General features: G+C 34.5%; 1 protein-coding gene across 5 annotated transcripts in view; it reads left to right on the plus strand.

The window, feature by feature from the left end:
- Positions 1-20,330, plus strand: part of FGF14 (fibroblast growth factor 14) — a 411,758-nt gene that overhangs the window by 297,885 nt on the left and 93,543 nt on the right. For all 5 annotated transcript variants that reach the window (XM_040537873.1, XM_040537865.1, XM_040537898.1 and 2 more), the window contains 2 exons: positions 8,384-8,494; positions 18,010-18,113. In XM_040537873.1, coding sequence (XP_040393807.1) covers positions 8,384-8,494; positions 18,010-18,113 — 215 coding nt within the window. The remainder of the gene's footprint in view (positions 1-8,383; positions 8,495-18,009; positions 18,114-20,330) is intronic.

The raw sequence follows: 20,330 nt of genomic DNA on the forward strand, positions 1-20,330 counted from the left end.
CACTTGGTATTATTGAAGAAGCTTCCTCTATGTAACAATAGAAAATGGAATGTTGTTCAGAATGTAATACTTAGCACTGCAAATTATCAAGCTATCCTCTTTTCATTGAGCATTGCCATGATAATTCGGAATACTTTTTCAATAGATTATTTAAGTCCTTTCCAAATTTAACTATAAGTCAGTTTGTCAAAGAAATACGGACTGATTTCAAATATTTCATTGCTTTGTGATGCAGCATGCAAGGAGACCAATAATCAAGACTGTAAAAATAAATGTGATGTTTAAACAGTTCATTCTAAAAATATGAAATATTTAGGAAAGGGAGAATCATATTCATTCTTTGGCAAGTTAGGTGCTGTCTGACATATATTTAGTTAAAGCTGAAAAGATCATTTGTGTCCATCCTATTGTGCTTACAATGGTTACTGACATCTTCAGAAAAATCTTATTCTTAAAATCCACTTATGCACTGATTCAAAGTGCAACACACTAGTCAACTTTATTTTTTGATTGTGACTAAAATAAAGTTTGTTTTTTCATGGGGCCTTTTTTGGGAGTTTTACCAAAGTGGAGCCCATTGAAAAAATGAGGACACAAAAATTACTTAAACCCAGTATCCATTGTTTAATGTTTTTGTTTTCAAGAGGAATGTTGAGCAATATTTTGTATGATGTTTTATTGTCAGAAGTTAGAAAGAAGAAAATACTAGGTAGAACTAAGATGTTCAACTATAAAAATGCATCCTAAACGAAATAGTAGAAAATGCTTTTCCAAAGACAAGATGATTCATAAAACATGATATTTTTTGTCTTATCTAAAATTAAAAGGTTAAATAAAAATTACAATAATAAAGCTGGTGTAAAATAGACAATAGAATTTTATTATCATTTCAAAGTGAACTTTGAGAGCATGAGTATAGCTGTGCAAAGATAATTTTTGGTGTCAGTGGAAGGTGATGCCTGTTAGGTAACAGTTAAATCCATTTAAATGTTATTAGTGTTAACTGAGTAACATATCATCAGGTATTTTAGATAATGAGAAATTAGAGGCCTTTGAATTTTAGTGTAATAGAAGAAACACGGATCAACACTAGAAGACAGTATTTAGGCAGAAAATAAAATCATATGTTGCAAGATCAAAAATATTGGAAATGTACAATATAGTCCAGTAGGAAGATAAATGCAAATTATTAAATAAAGTTACTAAAATTAAACATGATCTGTCTAAAATGTTTATTTGGAAACCGTGTGTTCTCTTAACAACCTAAACCTCTTCCCTTCCCATCCTGCAAAAAATAAAATGGCTGGTAAATGAGACTGTTAATATTTATGCTATAGACGAGTCTATTAAATCCGATCACCTTGTGAATTTGAACAGATGAAAATTATACCAGCAAGGAGTCAAGTTGCTGTAGGTCTATTGACAATCACATTTGCTCATGTAAAACCACATGGCAAGAAACAAATTTCATGTAGTTAGAAATGTATTGTAAGTCCTAGAGACAAAACGTCTGTGCACACAGGTGGAAGAGACCCGATTTTGCAGTTAACATAAAGACATTCCCAATACAAAGGCAAAGACAGCAGCACAAATGGTACAGTGCTATGCCTTCAAGAAAAGCAATCATTTTGCAGAACTCCAACATGCCTTCATAGTTTACCAAGAAATTTCATCAACTCAGTGAAAATGTTGATTACAATGACAGTGCAGACAGACAGGACTTTGTGTCCCTCTTAAATATGTTCTCAGTGCGAGGCTCTGTGAGAGATGGGTTTGTGATGTTAGGCATGAATGGACAAAAAGTAGAGTTAAAAATAAACACCAAAGTTGAGTGCTCTGCAATCAATGAGAGGACAGAAAAATAAGTGAGCACAGAGAAATAACAAAGCCACAGCATTTCAGAATAAGTACTATTATTACTTATGGGAACAGGGAATAATGGAGGCTATTGCTTTTCTGAGTTCACATTATATCCTTTTCCTTTCCGTTCTGAACAGAGCAAAAATTTTCTTTAAAAGACATTTTTCTTTAAAGATTTTAATTAAGCTTTAGTTGGCTGGTGTGTATTATGAGATATTGAAATCATTAACACTAGAATCAGAGATGGAAAGTAAAACAAAACAAAACTAACAAACAAACAAAAGATCAAAACATTGGAAACACATAGAGACCAGACTGACAGGACAGTTGCAATTATAAAGAAGTTGGGAGTGTGTAAGGCTTTTGAATGCAAGAGCTGTATCACAAACAGTTGAGTTTAATATTCAGGATGAAGGAACATGGGAGTTTTAGATGAGCATTTAAGTTTTTATCTTTGTTAAATGAAGGACAAAATAAATTTTGCATCTTGAACTCTTCATTGGCTGGATACTTGTTTGAAGAAGCCTTCTTTTGTGATTGTGTAAGGATCAAAAGATCCTGCTTTTCTATGTGCTGGGAAACAGCAGGTTTTGCACCAAAAACAAGAAGAAAAGGGTATGATGTAGTTCTCTGTATTGACTGTACCTCTGCTCCTCAGTGCTGCTGGAATTAAAATATCAACAGTATGCTTGAAAAGACAACTTTTTGAAACTCGGAAAAGTGTTTCAACAGGGACAGGGATACTTCAAATGAGAATCAAAAAATAAGGAAGCATTATTTTACATCGGATTTGGTCCCTCCTTCTGTAGCTGAATTACCTGTTGGAAAATGTTTCTAAATTACTGAGTAGTACTGACACATTTTAAAATTTTATATGATCTTCATACATTGACATGAAACATTAAGGAGTTTATGCATAGATGTCAATGAAGGGCTAGAGGCTGCCTTCAGCTATGATCTAGCACGTAGACTGTAATGCCTCCTGTGGTGGGCAGTTAATTTACTATATGAAATAGAATGGTTTCAGCAGGAGAGACTGCAGAAATCCCAGTCCAAAACTCCACACAACAGTACTGTCAGAATTCTTTTGTGAGAAGGGGACAAGCAGTGGCCTATTAAACATCCTGGGCCTTGAGTACTAGCTGGTAGGTGGGTGTGGAGTGGGTGAGACAGGTCTGTGCTTCAGGTGGGTTCTGTGCTTCACAACTTCCCAAGAAACCTGTGCGTTGCTTTGTTTCATTGGTTGTTGTTGTTGTTTGGTTGTTTGTTGTTGTTGTTTTAATCCTAAAACAGGTTAGAAATGGTTGTGGTTTTCTTTGTTTGTTTTTAATCCTAAAACAGCTTAGAAATGTTTTTGATATTTCAAATCAAGTTTAACAGGTGAGAGAAGATTCTTAACAAATGCAGACTGTGTCAGAGAGAAAAAAAAAAAAAAGAAAAAAAAGAAAAAAAAAGATAGGCAAGTCACGGTGACTATTGGAGCATCAGAGAGCCGAAAAAGGTGGCTGGTTTATTCTGGACCAGCACGAGTGGTATTTTTAGTACTTAACTATCCAAAAGTAAAAACTGCAGGAGGGAAATACAAATAATAAAGTGCAAGTAAAATGTGAAGGACATGGAGCTACCAGTCGTTAATATGAGTTTTATGCTATGCTATATGAGCACAATTTACCTCTAAATACTGCTAAATACTCTAAATACATTTTCATGTGACTCATTGAGGAACTTGTGGCAGACTGGTAATTAACTGGTTAGTGCAGGTTATTCTCCATAAGAATGAGATTAAGCCACCATTAAGCATTTGTCTGCCAGCTCAAATATACTGAGGTTATTTACACAAGAGAGGGAGTAGGTAAATTACGCCAGGACGAAACAAACAAACAAAACAAACAAACAAACAAAAAGAACAAAACCAACAAAAAGCCCTCTGGTAAAAAATAAAAATAAATTTTAAAATATAACTTTAGTTTTAAGACTTAAACTTTTGCACCAAAAGCAAGACAAGGAGTTTCATGTAAAATTAAAACTTCAGTGTATTCTAAGGGATTGATTTTTCATGGTGTTAAAATACAATGGGCATACCTGCCATTGTTTTGCAGCATTGTAAGTTCATCTATGTCTGAAATGAAAGGTAAATGCCGTAACGTTTCTAATGAGTTTATAACCTTGTTTATTTTAAATCTATAAAATTTCTGAAGAGGTCTGTCCTGGCAGCCTTAGGAGGAGAGGTGACGGAAGAGGAGATGATAAAAATATTCTGTTTGTGTACAGAAAAGATTTTTAATTTAAAACATCAAATGTCATAATTGTTCTAAAGCAAAAGCTGTACTCAACCTGTCAAGACTTGATGACAAAACAGTTTTTGTAGCCACTATTAGAGGGAGAAGAAAAGACAACTTAATTAAACTCTGTCTTTGTTGAGGACATCCGGCTACTGACAGTGTGCATGCTAACTGCAATCATACCTCCTGCTGCTGCCACTGACAAGAGAAAGCAGCAATAAAAAGGGGCTGCAAGTGACTGCTCTTACGCAGGTTGCTGTGGAAGAGAGGTTTAGGAATGTGTTGATTTGTCCATTCAGGAGAACATTTCCAAAATTTTAGAGGCAATCTCTAAATATTACAAGCCAGAATGATTCTTTCCATTGGTGGGGCATTGCATTATTGTCACACTAAACCGTTCAAAATCAGAAGTATAGACCTAAAAGAAGATCAATAAAAACCATTAGGAGATGTTGAATTGACTTTTAATTTTGACCCATGGTGAAGTGGGCTTTTTTGGGGGGTGGGTGGGTCTTTTTTGTTGTTGTTGTTTGTTTGCTTGTTTGTTTGTTCATTTTGGCTGAAGTCAAAGTGCTTAGAACTGAATGCAATTTTTTTTTTCCACATATTTGTCTGGGTGACACAAGCAGGACTACCACAGAACCATTAACATAAAATCTATAATAAAAAATATGAGAAATGGGCGCTATTTGGTTAGATCATCCATTCTCATCCTGCTAATTTGTGTTTTATTATTTGGTTGCATTCTCTTGCCATTCCCTTTCTCTTTCATGTGGGAAGAAAAAGGCATGTGTGGGGAGTAAAGGGTGAGGATAGTTGCTTTTCCGTCTACCTGCATCACTGTGGTGGGAGTTACAAGCATCAGGTATTGGGTGCACCTGAGGACAGGCAGCAGTAGACTTTGGTTGGTATTACTGGGTATTGCTATTAGCTCCTGCTTTCTAAGACACAATAAGAATAAATAAATAAGTGTGTTCGAGAAGGATCTGAGAAACTCATTTGCAAACTGTCTGAAGCTGAGACTGTTTCTGTAATGTTATCAAGTGACAATGGATAGATAAAATGCTGTAACAATACAGAGACCAGAGGATTTCTCTGTACTGCTTGCTGCCCAAGTATCTCAAAATTGACCTGAAAGAATCATTTATCTTTCTGCAAGGTGAAGAGATGAATTCCTTGCCTGACAAGATTGTCTGTTTCTTCTTTTAAGATATTTAATCCATTTTCAGACTATATAGAGTAGGCTTTTTGACTATTGCTTATTATGACTTGCACTGAGATTAATGAGTCATTGTATACAACCCCATCACTAAATTTGGGTTATTTTTTTTGCTAAAATAAAAATAATAAAAAATAAAATAAAAACAACCATGTCTTGTCAAATTCTCCCAGTATTTTGAGCACTGTTCAGCTTAAATATTTAGCTTGTCTCTTACTCTGATTTGTAGACCTGAAGTGTTATTTTAACTAAATATGACAATCAAGAACTTGTAAAAATTCTATGATTCATTTTTTTGTCAGGAATTAGTTTTAACCTTGAAGTAGAAAAGACCTTCTTAGGAGGGTGGGTAAACAAGGTTCTAATAATCTGTAGAAAAAAAAAAAAGGTAAAAAGAAAGTTGCAATTGCTATGTTTTGTGGGAAAAAGGACCTTTTTTTGTCCTTGTTTTGGTCTATAGAGACCTATGTGGCATAATCAAAATATTAATTGATATCATGTTATTAGTAATAAATTCCAGCTTTGAATGAAATATTTGAGTGAAAGAGCTGTTTTGTGACTATTTTGTTCAGTTCTCTGACAACTAAAACCATTAAAACTGTACAAATGAGAGAAAACACGACTAAGGTCCTCTTGTCTCATGTTATAGTATTGTTTTGCTGTATTTGAACTTGAGTGAACAAATAAATGGGGGACTCATGCCCTTCCCCACCATATGAAGTATGAAATGCTATTTTAAATTTTTTTATATATATTTTATATATATATATGTTATATATATATATATATATTTTATATAAGATGCTATTTTATAATAGTTATTGCATAACTATTCACCAAATTATTTTCATTCAAATACAGTTTTGGATAGTTGGTAAATTTTGGTTTAATTTTAAGTAATGCTTCTGGAGAAAACATAGACGTGATTGTGTGATTTCTTGTAAGAAAGTAGATTTTATTTGAGAATTTAAAAAATAAATAGAATAACTGAAAAGAATGACTTTGAAAATCACTTCTAAATTTTGCATTTTTCCTTTGTAGTGGTAGGTGTAAACAACTGGTGATAGTGAATTGACTCTAATTGCCCTCCTGTGGGATACTTTAAGTTAAAAGCAGATTTAATTCTTGTTTGTTGGATATAGAAACAGCTTTTCAAAATATTGATATTTTTTTCCTGTAAATACTTTTTAAAGCTCTGATTATAATAATTTTGCTTTAGTTATTTTCTTTAGTCTTTTAAGATACAATGTCAGTATGTATAAAGCAAGTATGTTTAAAATTGTCAATTTGGAAGTGTGTACTGAAAGAATGAGATGAAAAGAATAGCACCTGTGTAGGAGGAATTCACTTTTCATTTTTGAATGACGAAAATATTTTTGGTTTGCCTGATATGGTTGAATAAGGCAGTACTTTCAAAGAAAATAAAATTTATTCTATTTATATATATATATATATATATAAAATTGATCATTCTCATATAAAGACAGAGGAACTTTTGCTAAAGTATGAATAAAGAAAAATTTTCATTTAAAAGCAAAAGAAAAGTTTTAATGTTCTTACTTGTTTATCACAAAATACTTTATTTCCATGCCTCAACAGTTTGTGTTAATATTTCTAGTAACAGTTTCTATGATATTTAAAATTTAAACCTATATTTTTAATTTAGATGTGTTTATTGTTTCATATGACTTTGTAATTTGTATTTTCAAGAAAAACGTACCATTTTCATGCACATTTCATGGAACTCAGCTTCTTTAGAAAACTTTAGAACATTCCACTTAGAGACAATTTCATTTATTAGTGTTTATTTTCACTTTCCCTTAGGATACTGTAAGTAACACAGCATGATTGACTGTGAGAGCAATTATATACAAATTCAAGGAGGATTTTATATTCTGGCCACAGGTTTGCATGAAAATAATTTCTGCCTTAAAATTTCATCTCTTCATTTTATTACATATCTGCCTCAAAGTCTTTGCGTTCATTACTGCAGAGCTAAGCATAATGTGATATACAAGATTTTAATGCCAACATCTCCACAAGTTTATACCATATTGTACTGAATGGCCATAGTTGGGCCTAATAGTTTATGTTGTCAATATTAGGAGCAGTATCACACATGTAGTGCTGTTATTTTTTTTTAAGATGTGATGTCCTTTTCTTCATCACTAAACCAAATCTTCAGCAGCTTATTAAGTGGTTTGGTAAGGCACCATCCTTGAGATGAATCACAAAGTTGTTGCTTGGTAGCCCCTACTCAATTCTTGGCAATTTTTACAATTGTAGAGTATTAGATAGGGTAGCTTAGCTGTTCAGCTACCTGAATTCCCATTTACTTTTAGCTTACTCAGGTATTTTTTTTTCTTTTTTTTCTTTTTTTTTTTTTTATAATCTGGTAAAGAAGAGTTATGGCAATCACCTTGCCATGACTGTGGCTGTTATTCCCTGGGGGATGGGAGAGGGCAGGTGAATCATATCTGCCTCTAGATTGGTATCTTGGGAACTCCTCAGATGGTACTATCAGAAAATATTGTACCAGATAAATTTATGACTTTTGGTAGAGAGTGAAATGAGACAGAACGTGATCTTAGAACTTATGTGAAGTACAGTAAGTTACTAACAAGTCTTAAATACAAATAGTTTATTTATTTATTTATTTATTTTAATTTTGTGGGTTTCTGTAAGGTTTGCTGCTTGTTGCTGAAAGCTACAATTTTTGTAGGGCTTAATTTAATTTAGTTTAAGTCTTTTGACTATGGGTGTTTGGTGTATTCTATTTTTATGTTCGTTTTACCTCTGTTAATTATAATTAAGGATGTTTAAGACAGAGAACAGGACATGAAACTGGCATAATAATACTCTGCAGAAAGATTTTTCTCCATCTCCATCAGGAACCATCTTGTTCTAGTACAACTTTAAGACAGCAATGCTGCTTCACCAAACTTCCTTCTACAGTGAGAGAAGTAGGGATAAGTCTTGGAAAAAGTTTTGAGGCTAGTGACAAAATATGTTTGTCTTTCAGATCCCCAGCTCAAGGGTATAGTGACCAGGTTATATTGCAGGCAAGGCTACTACTTGCAAATGCACCCCGATGGAAGTCTCGATGGAACCAAGGATGACAGCAGTAATTCTAGTAAGTGAATGTCATAGGGGAATGTCTTAATCTCACACGCAGATTGAATCATTCAAGTGTATACATGCAGACACACTTTTAATGTATTTGGAGGGTTTCTGATATGTTTTGTCAAAAGGAAGAGGGTTCTGTCAATTGGAAGCCTAATAACCTCTGGCACGTCTCGTGCAGGATGCTGGCCTAAATGTATTCCCTCTGAAGGTGTAAGTGCCGATGGATCTTGGGGGTGAGATATTTATGCCAATGTTGTCTTCTGATAATTTTATAAAAATGATAAAATTATGTATTCTTTTAAAAATAAAACGATGCATTTAACAGAAATTTATTATTTTTGATTAAGTAAGAAAAAAAAAAGAGAAGGGAATAAAAAAAATATTTGAAAATCTGATCATACAGGCCCTGACTCAAAAAAGCAAATAAATGTGTGTCAAACTATCAAAGTCCTACCTAAAGCAGAGGCTGAAGTGCCTTGCTGAATTGGAGCTAAAGATCCTACAGTCTGTCCCTATACCAGCAAGAGTTCCAGTGATTTTAACAGGATTTCTGCCAGTGTGGGGACTGCTACAGTAGGCAGTTTTCAAAAATACTCCAAACAAGAGTGGTCTTGATGGGCAGTGTGGATCATTGCTTTGGTATTCTTTTCCTATGATACTGCCACATATTTTCATTCAATGGACATATATACATTTGATAATTTCAGCTGCAAATGTTAAACAAACGTATTCTTCCTCTAGAAAAACTTGACTTTTAATTTTCCATTTTGCAGAGTGCATTTGTATTTTGTTTAGTTCAATGATAATAGAACATTTAAGTAATATTTCTATGTGGTCTTGGGGTCTATTTAAAGCATTTTAATACAAAAGATTTATCTATTTATTATGCATATATAAATAAGTCTTTAGTTTCCTCAAAAATGTTGGAATTAGGCTGCAGAAATTAAGGGATTTGAGGCTTCTGCTTTCTTTGGCAATGCTCCTTGTTTTACTTGTTAATGCATGGCTGTCATTTTTAACATTTCATCAGCAGATAACATGATCTTCTCTTATTGTTCTATTATTTTTAGAATTGAGAAAAATAATTGACTAATCTATTTTGATGAATATTTCTCTCTCTGTTTGTTTTCCAAGTGTGTTTTGTCTGTTTGTTTGTTTGTTTCCCCCTGTCCCTTGTTGTTTTTTTCTTCCCATTTCCTTAGCGTGTTCATCTGTCATGCCCGCTTCTGTACCAGACCAAATACTAAGATGTTGTACAGACAAGATTATTCCTTTTTAGAGAAGCTTTGATTGTATGAGATCTAAGTAATGTGTCTTAGAGTGCAAGCTTCTATTTCTCTCCCTCTCCACTCACTTCCTGTCTTTCTCTAATTTTCCACTTCAATGAAGAGGTGTGTATGATGGCAAAAATTTTGGAATATTTTATGTTCTTTCTTTTTTTTAATATTAGAAATCTGTGGTTTTGAATCTTTGCAAAACTAGCCCATCATGCCTTCCTTTCCTCTTTTCTCTGTTGTCAGCTTTACAAATCTTTTTGTTTATTATTTGTCCTTTCTCTCCCCTCTTCCATGTCTTTCTGGATTTCCATTGGTCTGCCATCTCTTATTCTTCTCAGTTGCTCCAAAATGCAGAATTAATATTTTATAGTATAAATATTTTGAAACATAGAACTTGTCCAAAACCAACCAAATACCAGATATATTTTGGATGTAATCCATATAATCCATATTTTGGATAAATGTTGTTAGGTAATACTATGTTTTAATTCAACATGACTTTTAGGCTAAAGAGATTCTTTCTGCAAAGGGATTTTTACTCCCTAACTGGAGTGCTTCACTCTTTATTTCTTCAGTAGTCCAATTTTATAGTATTGTTAGGTTACACCATAAAGATGTATAAAATCAATGTTGTTTGCCAGGAAAACATACAATCTTCACATTGAACTTTGCCAGTATATCGACTAGTATCAACAACATATCAGCAGTTGAAAAGATTGATCCATCTGTTATAGTCATGAATATATGATTATGTGTGCTTCTTTTGTGCTGTCAATCTTTCTCCTTAGTTCTTTTCCCTTCCCTGTCCATGACCTGTTGAACTTTTTGTTTTCTATCACTTTTCTCTATTGCAGCATATTTTGTTTTTCCTTTTCTCTTTTACTTTATAAAATAATTTTCTTGTGGATATAATTTCTTGTCTTCTGATCTGTTATTTTGTGAGCTCTTTATCATGATAATTCATGTCTGAGAAAATAAGTAAACCAGTAAATAAGGTTTGGCCGCTGTAAAGGAAGAAGCAGAGCCTCATCCTCCTGTGGGAGGGGAAAATTTTTCTGACCAGTGAGCTTGTAGTCTGCCTATTTAATGTACCCAGTGGGCAAAGGGATGGACATCTATTAGCTGTCAATAGGACATACAGTACACTTACCTTGGTGGTGAGGATGTCTTCTGTTTGAAGTGTGTTTCATAAAAAGAGAGGAAATTGAGATTGCTGAAGAGCATGCATCTCTGCCAAGCCTTCCAGGTATGTTCTGCACTATTCCTTGTCACTGCAGCCTGTGAAGGAGTTCTCATCACCTGCACAGCCTTAGAGTAGTTCACTGTCTTGGAGAAACCAAAGTGAGTGAATGGTAAGGGACAGAGAAGAGGTTTTTGTTTTCAGCAAGGAAACTGTTTGAAGCTCAGTCATGCTGCTACGTTTTGTGCTGTTGAAATTTCTTTTATCAAGCAGCAAGAGCACTGCTTGAAGTTAAAATTACCTCAAGCACAGGTCTTTTTGTACTCATTTTGTATGTATGCCAGTAAACATGTTACATACTATTGGAGTCACAGTTATGGAGAGAGAGTGCTGAGAAAGATTGAAATGTAGTCTGTTCAGACTGAGTGGTTATGTTAACACTCATTTTTGTCTTTAAAGCTTCTTGCTAGTCCTCCTTAATGGGGTCTTTTGCTTCTATCTGAAATCAAAATGAGTTGTGGTTTCAGTCAGCTGTTGAAGAGTAACCCATTGTAAAGTGCCAACCATTGTGAATGGAGTGATGGGTTTCAGTTCATTGTTGCTATCTCTTTTTATGTATTTTTCAGGTAGTTACGTTTTGTGATTGAGTATGAACTAATACCATTGGTTAATGGTGCTTAGTTTCCTCTAATCACATGACCAAAAGAGGGCTATTAGTTTAAACTATCTTGTATGTACAGTCTGCATTTTTGCCAAACTCTCAGAAATATGTGGAAAGAGGCTTCATTACATTGTTTTTTTTTCTTTTAGCTGTTTTTCTCTTTTTCCTTCATTCAATGCCTTACAGTTTCTGGTATATGGTTTTTGTTTGTTTGTTTGTTTGTTTTAATTAAAGCAGGAGTGCCTGTGGTTAAAGCAGTAGACTTGGTTACTGTGATCTTACTCAGCAGGAGTAGTAAGAGTCATAATTTTCGAGCGTTTACAGCAATTCTCAGCATTGCTTGCTGAAAATGAAACTTACATTGGGGGTAGGTGCTCACAATGATCTCCAGGGACCTCACCGTTATTGTTTTGGAATACCAACCTACCACAGAGAAACTGTAAAGAAATAGATATCCATGTGCTTTTGGTAACACGCATTACATTCCCCTTGTGACTTCCCCATCCAAAAAGCCTCATTTTCAGGCTTTAGTTTATCTTCAACATTTTGTCTCACAAATAAAAGGTAGGTTTAGTAGGAAGAATAATCAAATTTGAGGAACAGGCAATTCTAATTCCTTAATTTCTGAGTTTCAAACCCAGTGGCTTATTTTGATTCACGTGAAGACAATATGTGAACTCAGACAACCACTGAAAAAATTCAACATTATGATACTTCCCTAGATGCATGATAATCCTCATTTTAACATTCAAATGTTGCTATTCATGCCTCATATGAAATCACAGTAATATTTAAAATATATTAAAAGGGCATCACTCATTTTTAGCCCTATTTCATAAACAGTAAGTGTGAAATTTAAGATTACCCAAGAAACTCTGATTTGGCTATGCTGTGCACATCTATTGGTTAATTATGTAGCACCACACTTTACTTCTTTCATGACACCTGGTACCTAGAAGAGCTTGAGTTCAGGAAATCATGCACCTATTTAACATTCCTTTATTTTAATCTTTTAATGCATGCTCCTAATTCTCTGTTTATATCTTCCAAACTAAATGTGAAACTTTTAACTTTTTAATATCTAAGGTGCGTACCACTAGAACATTTTGGTTTGAAGATATTAATAAATAATCTTTACAGCATCCTCATAAGATAAAATAGATAATTAGAAATAAAGCATACAACAATTAAAAACCAACACTTTCAATGCTTTTAAATCTGTGTTACTAAATTGAAATATTTTCAGTCTGAATTTTGCAGTTTTTTTACTGTAGTATTCAAAGAACTACGCAGGCATTTAGTCATCTATTCAACACAACCTCTGGAATTTAGGAAAGCCCATTTCTCCTATCAGTATAGTCTTAGTATGACAAGATCAATGGAGGCCATGTTCCGCCACACTAAAAAGTGCATTTTAATTACATCTCGTGTTATATCTGTCAGGTAGAATGGGTTTGCACCACAAGAAATGGATGTACAGATTTCTAAATATCAACCTCCCTGCACTCATTATTAGTCTAAAAGATGTTCAGATGGAGTTGTTGTTTTTGCCTGTGGGCCTGTAGATGGAAATAAATTAAAGAAATACTTGCCTTGCCTTGATCTGATCTTGCCTTGATCTGATTGCAAATTTGCTGTGGGAAGTTTTGTTAACTGACACCAGGGCAGTGCACATGCAGAACAGACAGCAAGTTAATAAGCCTCATGCAATTGGTTTCTAGCAAGTTTCTTGAGAAAAGCAATGATCTGTAATGGCAATTTCCTTGTAGTCAGTCATACATACATTTCTTGTAGTCAGTCATACATACATAGACTTTCACAGGGATATTGAGATATCTAATTTCAGATATTTCAGATTTAAAGTTAATATACTATGATGGCAACACAGGGAAAATACAGAAAATAGGGAAAATGAAACGTTTATATTTTACTCAAGTAAAGGAAGGAGTTATTACTTATCAAAAAGAGGGCTTTTACTATAACTTTGGCTAAAACTTTTGGATGATCAGAATCCAACTCAAATTAATGCCAGCAAATCTCCCCCATGATACCTAAAAGAATAACAATGAAAATTCTTCTCTTTTCTGGCCAGTTGTTGTGTTTGACTGCCCTCTGCCTCCATGTTCTGATCTTGTATGTGGTGAAAGTAGGCTCGCAGGCATAAGAAAAGGAAGTAAATTCATCTGCTTTACAGTCATGGATTAGATGGAATACAAAAGAGAGCTAAGGCAGTGTGCACAGGCTCAGAGCTTTGGAGGAGAAAAGGTTTTATTTTCACCATTTCTGTCTATTGGTTCTCTTGATTTCCCTGATGTTCCCGCCTTTTATTTGCAGGTGGATTTACCAGGGTTTATACTTAAGCATAAGAGAACTGAGTACCGGGCAGAATTGTATTTTCTGGGCTGATCAAGAGTTCTGTCTCTCTCAGCATATCAGTGTATTCATTGGGCTAGGTTCAGAAAAATCAAAATGTTCAGGGACCTAACTCCCCATTTATTTTTGGTTTTGGATGATTGTCTAAAAGACAGACAGAAGCTAGGGGCATAATTATTTTTTATCACCACTTAGGTAAGAGTAGAGCTTTGGCTGTGCAGATCTGATAAGCCAGCAAGCTGTGGAAAGCTTTCTGCTTTTATAAGGCAGGTTCTTATTAGAGTGGGGAATAACACAAGAAAATCCTAGAAAGGTTTGAAATTTGCAGTTGGACACTGAAGTCTTGCTCGCTAAAGAGTATGGCACAGCCTGGCTGTGGAGGAAGTTGATTTTCCTTTGGCCAGCTTCAGAGCACGCAGAAATCACATGCCGTGCATTACTGGTACATGCTTTGCTGATCTCAGTGTGAAGCACATTGCTGAGCATTTATCAATCAATAGTAGACTAGCCTCCCTACTTTCTCCAAAGTCTGAAAGCTTTTGTGGTAAATACTGAATATTCAGTACGTGCAGAATTACAGCAATTCATATCACACTCTAAAATTTTATGGTCTTACACTAATTACAGCAGCTCTTACTATCTCTGATTAATAGTTGGTGGCAGTAAAAGATACATTATGTCCCCTCCTCACTGCTTTCTAAATTCACCAACATCTATAAGCCACTCCAGTAATTTTATAGGTAGCATAAAACACTACTATGTTACAGGTCACTAATTTTTCTTCAATGTTTTTTTTCCCTTTTTTTTCTTTTTTTCTTTTTTTTTTTTCTATTTCTGCCGCTTTTTTTTTATGGATGTTATAGTAAATGAAGTCTACATTCCACAAGTTTTGACTGAACCTCTGTGATTTAAGTTTATTTTTCACTAGCAGTTTTTCATGCTGTTTTTTTTTTTAATGTTCACCTTTTTTCCTAATAAAAATATTGTTTGTTTTTTCTTCCTGGCATCCCCTAAATATTTGCTGCCCAGCCTCTATAAGGTGTTCATATCCAGGTATATCCTGAAATTTCTTTTCTTCTAGAAAGAAAACAAAATTAACTGCCTGTCTGTCCATTCCTGTTTCATTTCTTGGTCCTTTTAGCTTGAGTAAAAAGCCCTGATGGTAAATTCCCTCCAAAACCTAGTTTTACTGTGACAGGCTCATCCTACGCCACCCTGAATAGTCGTTTTTCTGTTTTGGACATTGTTTCATTTGAGGGTAATTGCTATTTTTTAAAACTACCAAATTATACTGAACATTTCAAAGTCCTCAAGTCAGGTAGTGCTTAACCTATATACTCTTAGGATATCTTGTCTGTTACTACCATATGTCACTGGTTTACATTTATCTTTTATAAATTAGAGAGGGAATCTTGTTTGTATGCAGTATTTTTACAGAGACCAGCCCAGTAAGAGCCTAGCATGACTGAGACTTTCAGAAACTACTGAAATTCAAATACTACATATTTGTGCTAATTGTTATCTGATGTCATCTCTTCTATTTTTCTTTGTAAATCCATAACTTTTCTGTTTGTATGAAACCTCTGTTCCATAACTTTTCTGTTGTTCCAGAGGTCTTTTTAATACAATTTTCTTTCTACAGCTGCCACGACAATTTCTGGCTCACTTTGTGTCTTCCTAAAAAGAAAAAAGATCTTATGGAACATATGATCCTATATGTTTTCTTCTACATGAGAATATTCCAGAGAATGTTGCTGTTGAAGGAAAGGGTGTTTTTTTCTTTTTTTTTTTTTTCATCCACTTCTATCTTTAAATTATAATAGTCAGTCCACATGATTTCTCAGTTGTAAAGATTTGATCAGCTTTATCAGCTTTTGATTTCATCAGCTTTATCTGTGACTTTATGTCTTTAGATGACCCAGGAGTTTTCACATTGTATGAAAATACACTTATCCACTGCAAACGTATTGCCCTTTTTCTCTTGATTTGGGCTTTACCACTACCATTCTAATTACAAGTAGCCTCATAGTGCACACTTTCTGCTCGCACTTATGGATGCTATTCCTACAGTTTGAGGAACTTAATGTAGGTATTACTGTGTTCCTGAGACTTGGCTTGGTACAACTATTATCTTTGCCCACATTGAACACAGTGGTTGCACTTTGGTTTTCATCCAAGTAGTTGTGAATCCATGACACATCCACAGTGAAAAACTGCTCAGCATGAACTCTGGCACATCCAGCTTTTTTCTTCAGAGACTGTTTGATGTGTGCTTTGCATCTGATTTCCTGATATGAGTTAGTAAAATTAGTATAGGTGTGTTTGCTGGCATAATTCTTAGAATAAGAATTGGTCTGTGTCTCGTTTTTCTAACACAGGTAATTTCAATGAATAGAGTGGGCAGTCTAAAAGATTTGTTGAAGAATATTGTAATCTTCTGGCTGTGATTCTAGGTCTGAATTGTAAATACCATTTAGCTTCCTGTTCTTACAATGCACAACTGTATTGTGCTTGCAATGCAGAAATCCAACTGTATTCTGTGTGAGAAGAAGTGTATCTAGTAGGTTGAAAGATGTGATTCTCCCCCTTGACTCTGCTCTCGTGAAAACCCACTTGGAGTACTGTGTTGAGCTCTGGGGCTCCCAGCACAGGAAGAACATGTATTTGTTAGAGTGGGTCCAGAGGATGGTCAGAGGTCTGGAGCACCTCTCCTATGAAGAAAGGCTGAGAGAGCGGGGGTTGTTCAGCCTAGAGATGAGGAGGCTCCAGGGAGACCTCATAGTGTCCTTCCAGTACTTATAGGGGGCCTACAGGAAAGACGGGGAGGGACTCTTTGTCAGGGAGTGGAGTGACAGGACTGGTGGTATTAAACTAAAAGAGGGGAGATTTAGATTAGTAGGAAATTCTTTACTCGGAGGCTGGCAAGGCACTGGAAGAGATTGTCCAGAGAAGCTTTGGATGACCCATCCGTGGAGGTGTTCAAGACCAGGTTGGATGGGGCTTTGGCAAACCTGGTGTAATGGAAAGTGTCCCTGCTCATAACAGGGGGATTGGAAATGGATGATCTTTAAGGTCCCTGCCAACCCAAATCATTCTATGATTCTGTGATGTTTTTTTTTTTTCAGGAGAAAGTAGATTTTTCAAATCTCCTTGCTCATTTTTCCATTATTAAAAAAATGGTTTGATATAGAATTTATATATTGGAAGTAAAATTTACTTATACCAGTTTTTCTTCTGTTGTAGTGAACTCTCCATCTTCCCACTAGTATTCTTCAGACTAATCAAAGCTGTGTCTGCTTTTGTTGTTACAGAGGTTTATATCATTGCTAGGGTATCTGCTATTATCTACTTTTTAATTCAAAGCATGATTTGCCAGAACTTCTGCCTTTGAACACATTCTATATTCAGCTCAATAATATTGATACACTTTCAGAGTCAAGCACGTATTTCAGTGCTTTCCTGAAGTAGGACAAGCAGCTACCATTACCTGAGGCTTGTATCAAATATACCATTCACAAAACCAAGTAATTTTTTCAGATTTCAAATCACAGACCCCTTAAAAGCAATCTTGATGAGAGTACATCTTAAACCAGTAACATAAAGATGCCTAAGAAAAAAAAATATTAAAAAAAAATTGCCTGAATCAGAAAGGTATGTATTCTGCAGGGTATCTCATAAGCATTACCCGTCTGATCCATTTATATTGGTGAAGGAAATGTTGGTCTCTGACTCTTTTCAGATCGTTTGAGATACTTGTGTCTGCAGTGCTTGTATTTGTATTTGCTTTGTATTTGCTATTTGGCACTTGTACCTAATACTGAAATATTGCAGGACTTACTGCTGAATAGATACTTAGGCTTTAATTTTAAGGATTAACTTTACTAAAAATAATATTTTCTGAATAGTTTTAATTTTAAAGTCAGGAAAAAAATATGAAGGAAAGAGCTGTCTTTCTTTTTATCAATGTTGTTCATTAAAATATTTTAATAACCATAGTATATTCATATCTGGTCATGTTTTTTTCTTCACAGCATTATTCAACCTTATACCAGTGGGACTTCGAGTTGTTGCTATCCAGGGTGTAAAAACCGGGTTGTATATAGCCCTAAATGGTGAAGGTTTCCTCTACACATCAGTAAGTACCTTTCTGGACTCTGTGTAAAAGGCACAGCTGAAGCTGAAATCTACACTGTAACGTAGATGTGTAGTCACTTGTAAGAAGTTCTGTAACATTCTGTATTTATCTATACACATGGTACACGCACCTGTGTACTCATGTACTTATGTAGTACATCTGTAAATTGTATGTAGTAGAAATTACTGTGTCCTATGTATGAGAGTGTGTGTCAGCAGTACTAATTAAGACTTCTGCAGAATTCTTTTTCTGGTGGGGTATACTGGCTGCATGCAACACACCACAAAGATTATTATTTTCAGTTAATTTCTCCAGAATCTGGAAATAAAGATCTGCAGTTATTTTCTTAGGGATTTGTTATTCAGAATCCAAAAGCTGCTACAGCAGTTATATTTATTTTAAGATAAGACTTATAAATTCCATATAAAAAGTCATTTACAGCCTTACTTTTTATCTTAATCTTATAACTGTATTCTTAGCATAATGGATTTTTTTTTTCTGTCGTGTCAGAAAAAATATGAGTTCTGTGAAAGACAGTATCTTTGTAGAACAATCAAAGTTTAAGAAAAAATATTTTGAGTCATAAGCAATACTGCTATATAAACTTATTGGATAGGCCTCTGATCATTTAGGATATTCTAAATGATTTAATGCTATTCAGTCAGTGTGTTGTTATGAATATGAAAATCCTCAATTTTGTGTAAATTTAGCGTCTTAACCTCCCTTAGAAGACAGACGAAGTTTAATAGGAACAGGCAGTTCCGTCAAGTCTTAAAAAGGTGTCCTAAAGGATTTTTCATGACTATATTTTCATTGCCCTCTATGTTGAATTTATTTTCATAGTACCTTTTCTTTTTCTTACGTCACGTAGTTCTTAATTCCCTACTGAGTTACGATGCACTGCTTTGTTTTCAATATCCATTGAAAGGAAATTGGACAGATTAAGTTTCCGATGCCCTCAGGGAAAGTATTCTGTTTGTTTCAAAAATACAATTGTCTTGGAAAACCTAATTAGGGAGAAAAAAATGGAACTAATCTTGAATGTCAATGTCAAGACAAAGAGAAAATTGTTGCTCATAAAATACCTGTTGGAAACTCGAGCAGCATGATCTGAAACATTTTTTATCTTCTGTTCAAAACAATAATAAAAAAATCTATCACAGGAAGACATCATATAACATGCAATATTTTATGACAGAAGGAAGAAAGGTAGAAGAAAAAAAAAAAAAAACTAGAGCTGGTAGCATTAATGCTCTTCTGAATTCTCAGTTCCAACACTTAATGCGGGGAGTTCACTTCAGTATGATAAACAGTACTTTGTTGTGTGTTGGAGTATATTCTTGCCCAAAATTTTCTGAAATGAGTTCTTCTTCCTTCAGAAAGAACTATAAATTTCAGAAAATGTATCAGTTTCTTGGCAGGTTACTGTGCAAGGAGAGGCCCTATATGAACAAATTCTGGTGTCCCCTGTGCTTATGTATGATTCTGGAAACAGTCCAAGCTAAATGAATGGTGTCATCTGGGGAAGGGAAAGGAATGGAAAGTACAAAGCAGGATAAGGAGAGGTGGCTGGATCCAAACTTCGAATAGACATGAACATGACCCTTAAAGCATCTAACAAGATATTTCCATGACACCAGTGGGAATCTGAATTGCTTTATTCCTATATCATCTTCTTGAGAAATACATATTACTTAGGTTGTGAACAGTCTCATGGCTATGAATAAAAGATGATATAAATGGAAAATGTAGTCCATGTATAATCTATTGCAAGATTGTGTATTTTTAATTGCCACTGGTGGCAAGACTTTTGGACTTAACGACTTCTTATATTCCTGTGGTTACTGGAAACTCATTAAGCACCTCTGAATGTTATTCTGTGCATGTTCTTATGTTTTTTAACATATTTCATTTAAAGATTTCTTGGGAGAGTGTCTCAATCTGTCATTTTACTTTGTGTGAGGTAAGGAAATGTATGTGTTTGGAATGTACTGCTTACTATTCCTTGTACAGAGAATAAAAGATGAGTGGCCCATTAGGTGACAAAGAGAAGAAACATCAGAAAACTGAGTGGAAGGCTTGGCTTTGGTATTTCTACAAAAGATTTTCAACTTACACTTTTGTCAAAGTTGAAAAGTATTAATATTCTGGAATTTAATGCAAATTTATAGGTAGTAATTTCAAAATATCAGTGTTGTAATACAGGTTTGATAGTTT

This window comes from Cygnus olor, chromosome 1, assembly GCF_009769625.2.
Source record: "Cygnus olor isolate bCygOlo1 chromosome 1, bCygOlo1.pri.v2, whole genome shotgun sequence".
Classification (NCBI taxonomy): domain Eukaryota; kingdom Metazoa; phylum Chordata; class Aves; order Anseriformes; family Anatidae; genus Cygnus; species Cygnus olor.